Source organism: Solanum pennellii, chromosome 2 (genome assembly GCF_001406875.1).
Source record: "Solanum pennellii chromosome 2, SPENNV200".
In the NCBI taxonomy this organism is placed as follows: Eukaryota; Viridiplantae; Streptophyta; class Magnoliopsida; order Solanales; family Solanaceae; genus Solanum; species Solanum pennellii.
Window position 1 is genome coordinate 27665063 of NC_028638.1, and position 17210 is coordinate 27682272.

Here is a 17210-nt window from a genome sequence, read left to right on the forward strand (position 1 = left end):
CCCCCCCCCCCCCCTCCCCAGTACTTTCAAGAGTAAGTGTACTACATGTGCGAATATTACATAGACATAATTGGGCTCCACAAAGTTGTCTCCATGCCCACCTACAACGGTACTAAATAATAAGTATATGATGGGAATTAGATTTTTTAGCTGTTCAGGAAATGAATGAAGCAGCACTTTTTTCTTACAATACATATACATGTGTCATTTTTTCTTCTTTGCACCTTTTTTAACTAAAGTTCGGTTCTTTGCGGTTAAAGCCCCATAGATTTTGAGCACCTTTTAATGTTTTTCACTTTAACAACACTGTTTTCAAACACCACATCCTTTACCCACCTCCCCAAGTCATTCTCTAGGAAATTCCATATATTCGTAGTAGTTCAAGTCACATACTCCCATAATCCATTTTCTCTTCAAAAAATTCCCTTCGAGCTGACACAAAAGCAAGAAATCGGCTTTTATGTTATCAATATAACTGTGTGATTCGGTGAGACCTAAAATTTCTCCATACTCTTTTCTTCCTAGAACAAGGATAAAAGGATTTGATTGACTATATATATTTTAATTTTTCTTCAGCATTTGAGTTGATGAACTAAATCAGATTAATGGAAATTCCGCAAGTATTTCAAAAACGGATAGTTCGACAAAACTGCTATTTATTTTTTTGGACATTGGAAGCAGTTACTAATTCATGATCTGGCATGTACATAAGAAAAGAAATTTGTGATTTGACTTTTCTAAATGAGAACTGTTGAAGATATAACGAACTAAATAAGAGTGTGTACTCCGTAGCCACTTAAACTTTTAGAGAAGATGGTAGAGATTCTGCAATCAAATCTGATTGCCAACTTTCATTGATAGAATTTTAATGTGCTTGGTTCAACAAAACAATTAGGCCCGCACATGTGAGGACATGTTAGATATATATTTAAGCAAATAAAAGTATATCCTCTAAAACAACTTAAACTTTTAAATGAGATGGTCACACATTTCCACAAAGAAACACATTAATTGATTAAAAAGAGATTTCCCAAACATAGGAAGTAGACGAATCAATCTCACTAAAGTACGAGTAAAAGGTTATCAATGTAGCTCGGCGTTGTGTTAAATTTGAAGATAAAGGACAAAAGTAGAGAGGAAATTTTACGCCAAATTTCGGAGAAAAAAAATCAAATGAGATGTTGAAGATTCAATAGTTTAACAGGAAACCTCTACATAAAGGATGTACAAGTATGGTAGAGAATCCACATGGGAAAAGCGAATAATTAACTAGACTATCATGAGTAATACCCCCACTAAAGGAAAAACAAATCTGTAACTAGGAAAATATAGAGAGTGCGATTTTATAAAAAGTAATCAAGAATCCAAAACACAAGTTTCCAATCATTTACGCAAAGCCAAATGGTCCATTAAATTGCTGGATCAACATAAGTACAAAGGAAACAACAAAAACTTGCCTCTGCAACTGGCCAAGCTTGAATCTTGGCAAAAGCTTTGAGATCATCACCTTCTTTGAGAACCTTCAAACAACTGGGGCATCCAGCAAAATGCAATGTCACCAACCATGATCCAGAATCCTTAACGTTCAATGATGGAAGCAACGCTCTATCAGGAACCAGACCAAATTTTAACCTTTCAGGAGGAAGAAATAAGTCTCTCGAAACTGTCAAAAACTTTGGTAAGAATGATTCAAAACGTTGGAATTCATCAATTTTACAGGAATCCCCAGTATTAAGACTTGTATTATCAGGCCCAAGGAAAGCACTACAGTTTGCTGAGATAAACTCACTAAACCAAGGCATGTCACTACACAGATTGTCAACACCACAATCCAACTTCGCATTTTCCATCCCCTATTATTAGAAACAAAAAAAGGAGAAGTCATTAACTAATATGTATTTTTCACCAAGTCAAACGACAGTTTTGTAGTCATAAGCAATAAGAAGCTACCATCTGCCACCTGATTTTCAGTCTCTTTAGCTGCAATTGTTCCATTAAACTGTTCGTGAAATCCTGTTTCAGAATAAGAGTGTTATGTTATTGATGCATTCATCAGGAAACAACATTACAGATAGGAGAACTAATACGAACAGATAATGATTTAATATTTTCTGAATAATTTTTTTAGACGAATAGAACTTCCCCCAGTGGATTAGGATTCATATTATTTCAGTTTTATAGGTCTTCTGTTATTTCTAATTTATTAGGACTCTTGCTACTGTAGACCTCCATTTAAGAGAGTTGATGTTACTAATTGGTGGGGAGGATTATAGGTTGGCATACCAAGCTCCTCTCGAATGGTGGGAGGGCTACCCTCATTAGACATGTTTTGCTTGCTCTTACAGTTCATTTGCTTGGTGCTATTTGTGAGAAATAGGAAAAAAATATTATTGAATTGTTGTTGTGTCTACATTATTACATTTAGATCACACTAGAATACAATCTTTTACCAAGTAGGATACTATTTACCATTACTATTCCTATTCTAAATAGGATTGTATAAACCTATTCCTATTTTAATAGGATTGTGTAAAACTATTCCTATTCTAATAGGGAGGACCAATGAGGGGCTTGGTCAGATATCGACAAGTTGATCAGTCAACTTCACAAAATTGACAGTCAATATCAATGTGCTTGTTTTCTCATTAAATACTGAATTTGATGCAAAATGTAAGTCAATCTCAATGTGCTTAATATTCTCATGAAATACTGAATTTGATGCATACTGTCGATAAAACATTATGCATTATGTTTCAGACCAAACTTGCAAAGATTATTTCAGGCCATAGAGTGACTCACATAATCGACATACAAGGCTACTAACTCCCCCTAGCAACAAAGTGCTCAAAATTCAATATAAAGTATTGGATCATGTTAGAATTGATAGTTGAAAGTGATCACAATCTAAGCAATAAAATTATATGGGTAGGGTCGGAATGATGTCACGACCCAACTAGAAAATAGAAATTATATAGGAAAGATCGGATTGACTGCACGATCCTATTGAAAAAGAGAAATAATATGAGAAGGGTGGGAATGAGGCACAACCCTTCTGAAAAAAAGAAATTATATGAGTGGGATTGGAAAGATGGAACAAGTTACAACCCTATGCAAATCAAATTTGAGGAGTCATCGGAAAGACGAATAGAACTACACAAATTAAATATGAGGAGTCACTAGGAAAAGACACACGGTGCTATACAACTCAGATATGAGAAAGTAGTTCGAAAAAATCCACGGTATGATGCAAATTAAATATGAAAAGTAGTCCAAAGAGATGCACGGTGCTACACAAATAAGATATGCAAAAAAAAGTAGTCACCGAAAATATTGGTTCTTCCATCTCCATTCCCTCTGAATTATTTGTTCTCCATTCCCTCCGAATTATTTGTTCTGTCATAATCCTATTCGAAAATTCAAAAGGAAACATCTTGTTTACAATCTCGTAAATATTGATCCCAAATACAGCTTTCGAGACTGAGGACCACTTCCTGACCACATCATGACGTTTCGTAATGACGGGATCTCAATTTCTCCTTCTCCGAAAGATGCCACCAGGCACCTCTAGTACAACCTAGTATCCTTCAATCCAGGAGGTAAACTAATTCTAATATCGCCTTTGCCAGCTATCACTGTTGAATCTCGAAGGTTTGAATGTCATTTACTCTCCAGCCACCCTAGCATAGGGTAGATCTTCTCTAATGAATCTTGGTTGTTCAGCCAATGTCATATGATTGGAGCATTGAATGAACTTTCTCTCTTAAATCTTATCTCTTTCCAACCTGCATTTAAGGCTAACTGAGCAATAATAAGGATTGTTCTCTCTAGACCATGAAGTGAAATGATGCTCATATTACTAAACACGGTCTTCTCAATATTCTAGAAACAATGGATTGTGCAAAGTGTTGTACCACCCCAGACAAAGACATGTTTTCACTTCAAGGCTCACAAAGACTTGGCAAACTAGGAAATTGAAGGAATGGAGCAAGAATAGTAGGAGCACCTGGAAACAACAAAAGGAAGCAATCCTTGACAATTTGGCCAAATGGGAGATCCTTCAGGAGCAAGGAGCAAGGAGCAAAGAGCATTTGCAGAGAAAAACAAATCTGGCAATGTCTTTTGAAAAAGTTGCAAAAAATAAAGAGATAAGGTGGAGACAAAGATCCAGAATACAATGGTTGAAGCAGGGGGATAAGAACACAGTTTTTTCATGAAGTAGCTATATCTCGCAAAAGATACAACACCATAGAATCTTTAAAGGTGGAGGGAAGCAATGTCACCGATCCTACTGATATAAAGGAGGTCATCAAGAGTATCCGACGATTCCAGCCCCTTCGTTAACGCGGCAGCATCCTATCGAGGCTCGGAGGGTCAAGAGATTGTGCCAAACTACAGCCCAACCGTTGGGGGTTTCTTGTAGGCAAGGATGAACATTTAATGCCCACCATGTCCAGCCAAGAAAACCCCCCAATGCTGAGGACAAAATCTGTGCAGCAGTTTCTCCAAGTGGCAATAAAGCAGAAAAGCAAATCTGCCCACTTTTTCAACCTTGTAAAGACTGCCACTTGTAGCCTTTCTTTTGGAATTTGTTCCCAAACGTTTTAACTTACTTATAAGCCCTTTGTATATTGTTTTAGGCAGCATATCTTGTATCTCATCTTGTAAAAAAGATACTTGGAGAAAATATTGGAAAATTGGCTCTTGCCTCCCAAAGAACTTTGTCTTCCTTACTTGTTTCCCTCACTGTTTTGTGGCCTTGTTTGTTTGACTGTCTTGCTTGTTGTTTCCTTGTGTGTTTGGTTGGCTGTTGGACTGAGTTTTGAAGAGCTGTGCAAGCCTTCATATACTGTCCCACGAGGTGAAAATTTGACCCCGTGACAAGTGGTATCAGAGCATCGATCGAAGCATGACGTCGAAGTCCCAACGGAATGAGGAGGCTGTCCAAGACAAGGAGCCCGAAGTTCGGAAGGATCCTTCCAAGAAACGTGACAAGAGCAAGGTAAGAGAACCTTCTTGTAACCCTTCTCTTGGTAGTAGAGCTGCTAGTGAAGAGGGGGAAGGTGCGGACAATAGCCAACTCGATGAGAAAATCATCGGAGTTGAGGCGGGGTTGTCGGCCTTAAATAGAAGGATTGTTGTTGTTGAGAACAACTTTAGTTCCCTCGAATCTGTAGCCATTGAAGGGCTGGACGAGGTGAAGAACAACCTTGTTGAGCTTGAGGAAGTTCACAAAGAGGGTTCGTCCAACCTCGAACTCAAGCTCAACGAGGCCATCTCTTCTCTTCAAAGAGAGGTTGAAGCACTAAAACGGCAGGTTCATGAGGCGCCGAGATGGGGGTTGCTGCTCCCGTTACTGTGCGTGAGACACGCATTGAGGCTCCCAAACCCAAGGAATTTCATGGGGAAAGGAGTGCTCAAGATGTGGAAAATTTCTTGTGGCAGATGGATGCTTACTTTGAGCACGTAAACATGCAAAACGAGGCTGCCAAAATCAGAACGGCAGCCATGTATCTGACTGATACGGCAATGTTGTGGTGGCGAAGGAAGAAGGCGGACATGGAGAAGGGGGTTTGCTGTATTGACGGCTGGGAGCAGTTCAAGGTAGAACTCAAACGTCAATTCTACCCACAAAATGTTGTCCATGAGGCCCGTCGGAGGTTGAGGGAGTTGAAACAAACTTCCTCTGTTCGGGACTATGTGAAAGAGTTCACGAAATTGACACTCCAAATTCCGAGCTTGACCAGCGAAGACTTGCTGTTTTACTTCATGGATGGACTCCAGAACTGGGCCAAACAAGAGCTTCAAAGACGTCAAGTTCACGACGTGGACGAGGCGATAGTAGTGGCAGAATCGCTCATCGATTTCCGGGCAGATGCGGCAAAGGGGAGGGATAATCGGAGCAAAACTATTCCTCCCAAGGTTGACAACAACAGGAACAAAGGCAGACCAACTCCCAATCGAGGCAGCGACACGAGAGTTAACACCTGTGATCAACCTTCTAATTTCCGCAAGAGTTACGAGAACCTCAAGAAAGGCGCTCCTCATCGTGAAGGTTGTTATATTTGTGGGGAGACGACGTGCTGCTCGTTATTGTCCATCCTTGAGAAAATTGAGTGCTATGGTGGCTGCCGAAAAGCAGCAAGAGAAGGCTGCGACGCAAACCGGAGGTTCTGCCGGGGAGCAACGGGGGCAGAATAGCGGGACGGACAAGGGAAAGAACGTTGCTGTTAGTATGTTCAATCATATGGCCTTGTTTAATCATATTTCAATTGCTGCTTTGGCTGCTCAACCGGCTAGTATCAAGCCGCGGGAATCATTGTTTGTCGATGCCAAGTTAAATGGCAAGGACGTGCGAATTATGGTGGACACCGGTGCAACGTATAATTTTGTGACGGAACAGAAGGCCAAGGAGCTTGGCCTGAATTATGTTGCCAGCAACACCATGTTGAAGACAGTCAATGCCACTCCTACTTCCGTCCATGGCTTTGCTCCTAAAGTCCCCATCGATTTAGGAGATTGGACGGGGCTGACCGACTTCACCATTGCACCGATGGACGTGTTCGATGTAATTTTGGGACTGGACTTTTGGTACGAGGTTAACGCGTTTATTTCACCGCGTCACAACCAGCTGCACATCAGCGACACCGGAGGTTCATGCGTGGTACCCCTTATTCGGGCACCACAAAACGGGATGCACTTATCGGAGATGCAAATTGTTAAGGGTTTTAAATGAGGTGAACCAACCTTTCTTGCTGCCCTTGTTGGAGGCGTCGAAAGCTGTTCCGAGGCAGTTACATTGCCTCATTGCATTGAGCAGGTCCTTAGCGACAATAGGGACGTGATGCCGGAAGAACTTCCCCAATGGCTGCCACCCCGAAGGGAAGTTGACCATCAGATTGAGTTAGTTCCCGGGGCAAAACCGCCTGCCATGACGCCTTATCGTATGGCGCACCCGGAACTGGAAGAATTGAGGAAACAACTGAAGGAGTTGCTTGATTCGGGACACATCAGGCCGTCTAAGGCGCCGTTTGGTGCGCCTGTTCTGTTCCAAAAGAAGAAGGATGGGAAGCTGCGATTATGTATCGATTACCGGGCCCTCAACAAGGTCACGGTGAAGAACAAATATCCCATTCCCTTGATTGCTGATTTGTTTGATCGATTCGGGCAGGCCAAAGTGTTCACGAAAATGGATTTGAGGAAGGGTTATTACCAAGTTCGGATTGCCGAAGGTGATGAACCCAAGACGACTTGTGTGACGCGTTATGGTGCCTTTGAGTGGCTGGTCATGCCCTTTGGCTTGACGAATGCACCGGCGACGTTCTGTACGTTGATGAACAAGCTGTTCCACCCATACTTGGATCAGTTTGTGGTTATCTATTTAGACGATATCGTCGTCTACAGCAATAGCATGGAGGATCACGTGGAGAACTTGTGCAAAGTGTTCAAGGTTTTGCACGACAATGACTTGTGCGTGAAGCGGGAGAAATGCAGCTTCGCTCAACCTACTGTCCAATTTCTCGGGCACACAATCAGCCATGGCGAGATAAGGATGGACGGCGACAAGGTGGAACCTATTAAGAATTGGGAGGCTCCAACGAAGGTACCCAAATTGCGGTCTTTCCTTGGCCTTGCCAATTATTATCGACGCTTTATTTTCAGCTATTCAGCTATTGCAGCCCCACTCACTGATTTATTGAAAAAGAATCGTGAGAGGGAATGGTCGGATGCTTGTCAAGCTGCCTTCGAGAGGCTTAAGGCTGCTGTAACGGAGGAACCTGTTTTGGCCTTGCCTGATTTCACTAAGGCGTTTGAGGTTCACACTGATGCGTCGGACTTTGCTATTGGTGGCGTCCTAATGCAAGAGGGCCACCCGATAGCATTTGAAAGCAGAAAGTTGAATGAGGCGGAGAGGAGGTACTCTGCTCATGAGAGGGAAATGACGGCTGTAGTTCACTGTCTTAGAACTTGGCGTCATTACGTGTTGGGTGCTCACTTTGTCGTCAAGACGGACAACGTCGCGACGACGTATTTTCAATCTCAAAAGAAGCTGACTGCTAAGCAGGCCCGTTGGCAGGATTTCTTGGCAGAATTCAATTTCACGTTTGAGTACAAGCCGGGAAAGGCTAATGTTGTTGCCGATGCGCTTAGTCGTAAGGCTGCTTTGGCTGCTATTGTGAGCTCGAGTTGCAGCTCGATTGTTGAATAGATAAAGGAGGGCATGCAGCATGATCCCGTAGCCAAACAACTCTTTGCCTTGGCCCAACAAGGCAAGACAAAGAAGTTTTGAGAAGAGGATGGTCTGCTCTACACCACGGGCAGGCGTGTGTACGTTCCTAAGTGGGCTAACCTTCGGCGTACGTTGATCAAAGAGGGGCACGACACTGCTTGGGCTGGTCATCCTGGCAGAAGAGAACTTTAGCCTTGATAGAGGCTTCTTATTATTGGCCTCGGATGAGGGACGACATCGAGGCGTATGTGCGGACTTGTTTAATTTGTCAATAAGACAAGGTCGAGACGAAGGCGCCGGGTGGACTGCTTGAGCCACTGCCCATTGCTGAAAAACCTTGGGACAGCGTCACGATGGATTTCATTACTTGCTTGCCGAACTCCGAAGGGTTTGGAACTATTATGGTCGTAGTGGATCGCTTCTCAAAGTATGCAACGTTCACAGCCACGACGGCCAGTTGCAAGGCTAAGGAGGCAGCCCGTATCTTCTTGCGCGACGTCGTCAAGTATTGGGGCATCCCCAAGCACATCATTAGTGATCGAGATCCTCGATTTACCGGCACATTTTGGAGGGAGTTATTCAGTCTCTTGGGGTCGGAATTGCACTTTTCGACAAGTTTCCATTCTCAAACGGATGGGCAGACCGAGCGGATCAACGCGCTCTTGGAGTGCTATTTGCGGCACTATGTTAGTGCCAATCAAAAGGATTGGGCCAAGCTGCTGGACACTGCACAATTCTCTCACAATTTGCAGCGGAGCGAGGCGACGGGGAGGAGCCCTTTCGAGTTAGCAACGGGGCAGCAGCCGAATACGCCCCAATCCTTGTCCGTTTGATGCCGGTTTGAAGAGTCCGGGTGCCTATCACATGGCAAAAGCCTGGGAGGAGCAAGTCGACCTTGCCCGGTCATACCTTGATAAGGCAGCCCGGAAAATGAAAAAGTTTGCTGATCGGAAGCGGCGTCCGGTTGATTACCGAATTGGGGATCGAGTTATGGTGAAACTCAATCCAAGGCAGTTCAAGTCATTGCGGAGTGTGAGTCAAAGTTTGATTCGCAAGTATGAGGGGCCTTTTGAGATCATTGCCAAGGCTGGCAAGATTTCATATCGAGTAGACATGCCCCATCATTTCAAGATTCACCCCGTCTTCCATGCGAGCCAATTGAAACCGTATTTTGAAGATATGGAAGACAAAGAGCGGGGGCAGTCCGGGAGAGCTAGAATTTTCATCACACCGCCAATCATGGACAAGCGATTGAGGCCATAATTGATCATCAACTTGTTCGTGGAAAGGGCTTCAAAACAACTCAAGCTCGCAAGATATGCTGCCTAAAACAATATACAAAGGGCTTATAAGTAAGTTAAAACGTTTGGGAACAAATTCCAAAAGAAAGGCTACAAGTGGCAGTCTTTACAAGGCTGAAAAAGTGGGCAGATTTGCTTTTCTGCTTTATTGCCACTTGGAGAAACTGCTGCACAGATTTTGTCCTCAGCATTGGAGGGTGTTCTTGGCTGGACATGGTGGGCATTAAATGTTCATCCTTGCCTACAAGAAACCCCCAACGGTTGGGCTGGAGTTTGGCACAATCTCTTGACCCTCCGAGCCTCGATAGGATGCTGCCGCGTTAACGAAGGGGCTGGAATCGTCAGATTTTAATGTAACGCACTGCGGGGCGGTACACGCTCCCCCACCTGATTTGGCGACGACCCCGACGCCACACAACTGCAAATAATTGTGGACCTTGTCGCGAAACTGCCACAAGTCCTCATACTTTTCCCACGTTGCCTCCTCCGATGCCGTCCCTTTCCAATGAACTAAGAACTGCGAGGTTGAGTTGTTCCAGCGCTTTCCACGAACAAGTTGATGATCAATATGGCCTCAAAATCTGCTTGTCCACAATTGGCGGTGTGATGAAAATTCTAGCTCTCCCGGACTGCCCCCGCTCTTTGTCTTTCATATCTTCAAAATACGGTTTCAATTGGCTCGCATGGAAGACGGGGTGAATCTTCAAATGATGGGGCATGTCTACTCGATATGAAATCTTGCCAGCCTTGGCAATGATCTCAAAAGGCCCCTCATACTTGCGAATCAATCTTTGACTCACACTCCGCAATGACTTGAACTGCCTTGGATTGAGTTTCACCATAACTCGATCCCTAATTCGGTAATCAACCGGACGCCGCTTTCGATCAGCAAACTTTTTCATTTTCCGGGCTGCCTTATCAAGGTACGACCGGGCAAGGTCGACTTGCTCCTCCCAGGCTTTTGCCATGTGATAGGCACCCGGACTCTTCAAACCGGCATCAACGGGCAAGGATTGGGGCGTATTCGGCTGCTGCCCCGTTGCTAACTCGAAAGGGCTCCTCCCCGTCGCCTGGCTCCGCTGCAAATTGTAAGAGAATTGGGCAGTGTCCAGCAGCTTGGCCCAATCCTTTTGATTGGCACTAACATAGTGCCGCAAATAGCACTCCAAGAGCGCGTTGATCCGCTCGGCCTGCCTATCCGTTTAAGGATGGAAACTGGTCGAAAAGTGCAATTCCGACCCCAAGAGACTGAATAACTCCCTCCAAAATGTGCCGGTAAATCGAGGATCTCGATCACTAATGATGTGCTTGGGGATGCCCCAATACTTGACGACGTCGCGCAAGAAGATACGCGCTGCCTCCTTAGCCTTGCAACAGGCCGTCGTGGCAGTGAACGTTGCATACTTTGAGAAGCGATCCACTACGACCATAATAGTTCCAAACCCTTCAGAGTTCGGCAAGCAAGTAATGAAATCCATCGTGACGCTGTCCCAAGGTTTTTCAGCAATGGGCAGCGGCTCAAGCAGTCCACCCGGCGCCATCGTCTCGACCTTGTCTTGTTGACAAATTAAACAAGTCCGCACATACGCCTCGATGTCGTCCCTCATTCGAGGCCAATAATAAGAAGCCTCTATCAAGGCTAAAGTTCTCTTCTGCCCAGGATGACCAGCCCAAGCAGTGTCGTGCCCCTCTTTGATCAACGTACGCCGAAGGCTAGCCCAGATAGGAACGTACACACGCCTGCCCGTGGTGTAGAGCAGACCACCCTCTTCCCAAAACTTCTTTGTCTTGCCTTGTTGGGCCAAGGCAAAGAGTTGTTTGGCTACGGGATCATGCTGCATGCCCTCCTTTATCTCTTCAACAATCGAGCTGCAACTCGAGCTCACAATAGCAGCCAAAGCAGCCTTACGACTAAGCGCATCGGCAACAACATTAGCCTTTCCCGGCTTGTACTCAAACGTGAAATTGAATTCTGCCAAGAAATCCTGCCAACGGGCCTGCTTAGCAGTCAGCTTCTTTTGAGATTGAAAATACGTCGTCGCGACGTTGTCCGTCTTGACGACAAAGTGAGCACCCAACACGTAATGACGCCAAGTTCTAAGACAGTGAACTACAGCCGTCATTTCCCTCTCATGAGCAGAGTACCTCCTCTCCGCCTCATTCAACTTTCTGCTTTCAAATGCTATCGGGTGGCCCTCTTGCATTAGGACGCCACCAATAGCAAAGTCCGACGCATCAGTGTGAACCTCAAACGCCTTAGTGAAATCAGGCAAGGCCAAAACAGGTTCCTCCGTTACAGCAGCCTTAAGCCTCTCGAAGGCAGCTTGACAAGCATCCGACCATTCCCTCTCACGATTCTTTTTCAATAAATCAGTGAGTGGGGCTGCAATAGCTGAATAGCTGAAAATAAAGCGTCGATAATAATTGGCAAGGCCAAGGAAAGACCGCAATTTGGGTACCTTCGTTGGAGCCTCCCAATTCTTAATAGGTTTCACCTTGTCGCCGTCCATCCTTATCTCGCCATGGCTGATTGTGTGCCCGAGAAATTGGACAGTAGGTTGAGCGAAGCTGCATTTCTCCCGCTTCACGCACAAGTCATTGTCGCGCAAAACCTTGAACACTTTGCACAAGTTCTCCACGTGATCCTCCATGCTATTGCTGTAGACGACGATATCGTCTAAATAGATAACCACAAACTGATCCAAGTATGGGTGGAACAGCTTGTTCATCAACGTACAGAACGTCGCCGCTGCATTCGTCAAGCCAAAGGGCATGACCAGCCACTCAAAGGCACCATAACACGTCACACAAGTCGTCTTGGGTTCATCACCTTCGGCAATCCGAACTTGGTAATAACCCTTCCTCAAATCCATTTTCGTGAACACTTTGGCCTGCCCGAATCGATCAAACAAATCAGCAATCAAGGGAATGGGATATTTGTTCTTCACCGTGACCTTGTTGAGGGCCCGGTAATCGATACATAATCGCAGCTTCCCATCCTTCTTCTTTTGGAACAGAACAGGCGCACCAAACAGCGCCTTAGACGGCCTGATGTGTCCCGAATCAAGCAACTCCTTCAGTTGTTTCCTCAATTCTTCCAGTTCCGGGGGCGCCATAGGATAAGGCGTCATGGCAGGCGGTTTTGCCCCGGGAACTAACTCAATCTGATGGTCAACTTCCCTTCGGGGTGGCAGCCATTGGGGAAGTTCTTCCGGCATCACGTCCCTATTGTCGCTAAGGACCTGCTCAATGCAATGAGGCAATGTAACTGCCTCAGAACAGCTTTCGACGCCTCCAACAAGGGCAGCAAGAAAGGTTGGTTCACCTCATTTAAAACCCTTAACAATTTGCATCTCTGATAAGTGCATCCCGTTTTGTGGTGCCCGAATAAGGGGTACCACGCATGAACCTCCGGTGTCGCTGATGTGCAGCTGGTTGTGACGCGGTGAAATAAACGCGTTAACCTCGTACCAAAAGTCCAGCCCCAAAATTACATCGAACACGTCCATCGGTGCAATGGTGAAGTCGGTCAGCCCCGTCCAATCTCCTAAATCGATGGGGACTTTAGGAGCAAAGCCATGGACGGAAGTGGGAGTGGCATTGACTGTCTTCAACATGGTGTTGCTGGCAACACAATTCAGGCCAAGCTCCTTGGCCTTCTGTTCCGTCACAAAATTATAAGTTGCACCGGTGTCCACCATAATTCGCACGTCCTTGCCATTTAACTTGGCATCGACAAACAGTGATTCCCGCAGCTTGATACTAGCCGGTTGAGCAGCCAAAGCAGCAATTGAAATATGATTAAACAAGGCCATATGATTGAACATACTAACAGCAACGTTCTTTCCCTTGTCCGTCCCGCTATTCTGCCCCCGTTGCTCCCCGGCAGAACCTCCGGTTTGCGTCGCAGCCTTCTCTTGCTGCTTTTCGGCAGCCACCATAGCACTCAATTTTCTCAAGGATGGACAATAACGAGCGGTATGCGTCGACTCCCCACAAATATAACAACCTTCACGATGAGGAGCGCCTTTCTTGTGGTCCTCATAACTCTTGCGGAAATTAGAAGGTTGATCACGGGTGTTACCTCTCGTGTCGCTGCCTCGATTGGGAGTTGATCTGCCTTTGTTCCTGTTGTTGTCAACCTTGGGAGGAATAGTTTTGCTCCGATTATCCCTCCCCTCTGCCGCATCTGCCCGGAAATCGATGAGTGATTCTGCCACTACTATCGCCTCGTCCACGTCGTGAACTTGATGTCTTTGAAGCTCTTGTTTAGCCCAGTTCTGGAGTCCATCCATGAAGTAAAACAGCAAGTCTTCGCTGGTCAAGCTCGGAATTTGGAGTGTCAATTTCGTGAACTCTTTCACATAGTCCCGAACAGAGGAAGTTTGTTTCAACTCCCTCAACCTCCGACGGGCCTCATGGACAACATTTTGTGGGTAGAATTGACGTTTGAGTTCTACCTTGAACTGCTCCCAGCCGTCAATACAGCAAACCCCCTTCTCCATGTCCGCCTTCTTCCTTCGCCACCACAACATTGCCGTATCAGTCAGATACATGGCTGTCGTTCTGATTTTGGCAGCCTCGTTTTGCATGTTTACGTGCTCAAAGTAAGCATCCATCTGCCACAAGAAATTTTCCACATCTTGAGCACTCCTTTCCCCACGAAATTCCTTGGGTTTGGGAGCCTCAATGCGTGTCTCACGCACAGTAACGGGAGCAGCAACCCCCATCTTGGCAGCCTCATCAACCTGCCGTTTTAGTTCCTCAACCTCTCTTTGAAGAGAAGAGATGGCCTCGTTGAGCTTGAGTTCGAGGTTGGACAAACCCTCTTTGTGAACTTCCTCAAGCTCAACAAGGTTGTTCTTCACCTCGTCCAGCCCTTCAATGGCTACAGATTCGAGGGAACTAAAGTTGTTCTCAACAACAACAATCCTTCTATTTAAGGCCGACAACCCCGCCTCAACTCCGATGATTTTCTCATCGAGTTGGCTATTGTCCGCATCACCAGCAGCTCTACTACCAAGAGAAGGGTTACAAGAAGGTTCTCTTACCTTGCTCTTGTCACGTTTCTTGGAAGGATCCTTCCGAACTTCGGGCTCCTTGTCTTGGACAGCCTCCTCATTCCGTTGGGACTTCGATGTCATGCTTCGACCGATGCTCTGATACCACTTGTCACGGGGTCAAATTTTCACCTCGTGGGACAGTATATGAAGGCTTGCACAGCTCTTCAAAACTCAGTCCAACAGCCAACCAAACACACAAGGAAACAACAAGCAAGACAGTCAAACAAACAAGGCCACAAAACAGTGAGGGAAGCAAGTAAGGAAGACAAAGTTCTTTGGGAGGCAAGAGCCAATTTTCCAATGTTTTCTCCAAGTATCTTTTTACAAGATGAGATACAAGATATGCTGCCTAAAACAATATACAAAGGGCTTATAAGTAAGTTAAAACGTTTGGGAACAAATTCCAAAAGAAAGGCTACAAGTGGCAGTCTTTACAAGGCTGAAAAAGTGGGCAGATTTGCTTTTCTGCTTTATTGCCACTTGGAGAAACTGCTGCATAGATTTTGTCCTCAGCATTGGGGGGTGTTCTTGGCTGGACATGGTGGGCATTAAATGTTCATCCTTGCCTACAAGAAACCCCCAACGGTTGGGCTGGAGTTTGGCACAATCTCTTGACCCTCCGAGCCTCGATAGGATGCTGCCGTGTTAACGAAAGGGCTGAAATCGTCGGATTTTAATGTAACGCCTTGCGGGGCGGTACACGCTCCCCCACCTGATTTGGCGACGACCCCGACGCCACACAACTGCAAATAATTGTGGACCTTGTCGCGAAACTGCCACAAGTCCTCATACTTTTCCCACGTTGCCTCCTCCGGTGCCGTCCCTTTCCAATGAACTAGGAACTGCGAGTGCGAGCTTGAGTTGTTCCAGCGCTTTCCACGAACAAGTTGATGATCAATTATGGCCTCAATCTGCTTGTCCACGGTTGGCGGTGTGATGAAAATTCTAGCTCTCCCGGACTGCCCCCGCTCTTTGTCTTCCATATCTCAAAAATTTGTATAAGGAGACAGAAGTTTGGAGGTCAAAATTACAATTTTGGGGGATTACTTGTATTAATGAGGATGAAAAGGAAGAGTCATAGAAACAAATTGAGGTGGAGGAGATTCTATAATGCATAAAACTTTGGGCGATGGATAAACCTCCTGGGCCCGATGGTTTTCCCATGTCCTTTTATTCTGGGAAAAACCATCCATCTGATGGTTTATCTTATATTCTGGGAAGTAATGAAACAAGACATCAAAGGTATGATACACAAGTTCTATAATAATCAGAGGACTAAGAGAAACTTCAATGCAACTTTTGTGGCTATCATCCCCAAGATAGTACGTGCTTCTGAATTGAAGGACTTCAGACTTATAAGTCTAATCATAGGCATATACAAAGTGTTGGCAAAGATACTAGCCGAGAGACTAAAAAGGTAGTAGATAAGTTGGTCAACAAGCATCGATCTAGAGTTGGTTGTTGTGGTGTTCGATTTGAAAATATGGCTGGAGACAAACAATGGATGTTGCACTTATAGCTAGTGAACGTATGGAAATCAAGATTGAAAGGTGTTAAGCCTGGCGTAATGTGCAAATTGGACATTGAAAAGGCATATGATCATGTAAATTGGAAGTTCTTGCTGAACACCATTAGACAAATGGGCTTTGGAGAAAAGTGGTTAGGTTGGATTCATTTTTGCATCAGCACTGTCTGTTTTCTTGTTCTGGTGAATGGTGAACCTGTAGGCTTCTGCCCTTTAGAAAGGGGACGTAGACAAGGTGACCCCTTAACCCTCTTTCTATTTAGCTTGCCAATGGAAGGTTTTGATAGTATGATGAGGATAACAATACAAAACAAATGGATCAAAGGTTTTCAGATACAGGGTAGCAATGGACAAGTTAAAGATATTTTTCATTTGCTATTTGCAGATGACACTATCATTTTTTGTGAACCTCGAGGGGACCAGATAAGATTCTACGATCTTAATCTTTTTTTAAGCTTCCTCGGGTCTGAAAGTGAATAGAGGGGGGAGCAATTTATTTCCAATCAAGGAGGTGGCCAACATTTTGAATTTGGAAGATATTTGGGGTGCAAAGTGGAGAATATGCCAACAGTTTACTTAGGTATGCCTTTGGGCAATGAACACAAGAGCATACAAATTTGGGAGGCAAAATTACTCTCATCAATTCAATGCTAAACATCCTACTTATGCAATGTCACTATTTCAATTACCCCCCAAAGTTTTGAAGAAGCTAGACAAACTAAGAGGGACTTCCTTTGGCATGGATACAAAGAAATTGAAGGTTATAACCTAGTCAAATGGGAGATAACCTTTAAAAGCAAAGACAAAGGGGGTATGGATATTAGAGATTTAAGAAAACAAAACAATAGTGTTTTGATGAAGTGGTTATGGAGGTATAATGGAGAGGAGCAAGCCTTATGGAAGGATGTCATTGTATCCAAGTATGGTGAGTACAACCCTTGGTGCAGTTGTTAGTGTTGATGCATATAGGGTGGGGGTCTGGAGAACTATCAGAAACTTATGGCAAAAACTTGAAAGCTAATACGTACATTGAAGTGGGAGATGGCAGGAGAACTATGTTTTGGACAGATGTGTACAGATTCCTCTAAAAGAAT

General features: G+C 44.8%; 1 protein-coding gene across 2 annotated transcripts in view; it reads right to left on the reverse strand.

Annotated features, from left to right (window-relative positions):
* Positions 1-17210, reverse strand: part of LOC107011226 — a 43673-nt gene that overhangs the window by 19740 nt on the left and 6723 nt on the right. The window contains exons 3-4 of one of the 2 annotated variants that reach the window (XM_015210638.2): positions 1961-2013; positions 1458-1853 (exon numbers count right to left, since the gene is read on the reverse strand). In XM_015210638.2, coding sequence (XP_015066124.1) covers positions 1458-1853; positions 1961-2013 — 449 coding nt within the window. Of the gene's footprint in view, positions 1-1457; positions 1854-1950; positions 2014-17210 lie in introns of both variants that reach the window. The other variant, XM_015210639.2, reaches the window with a different exon arrangement.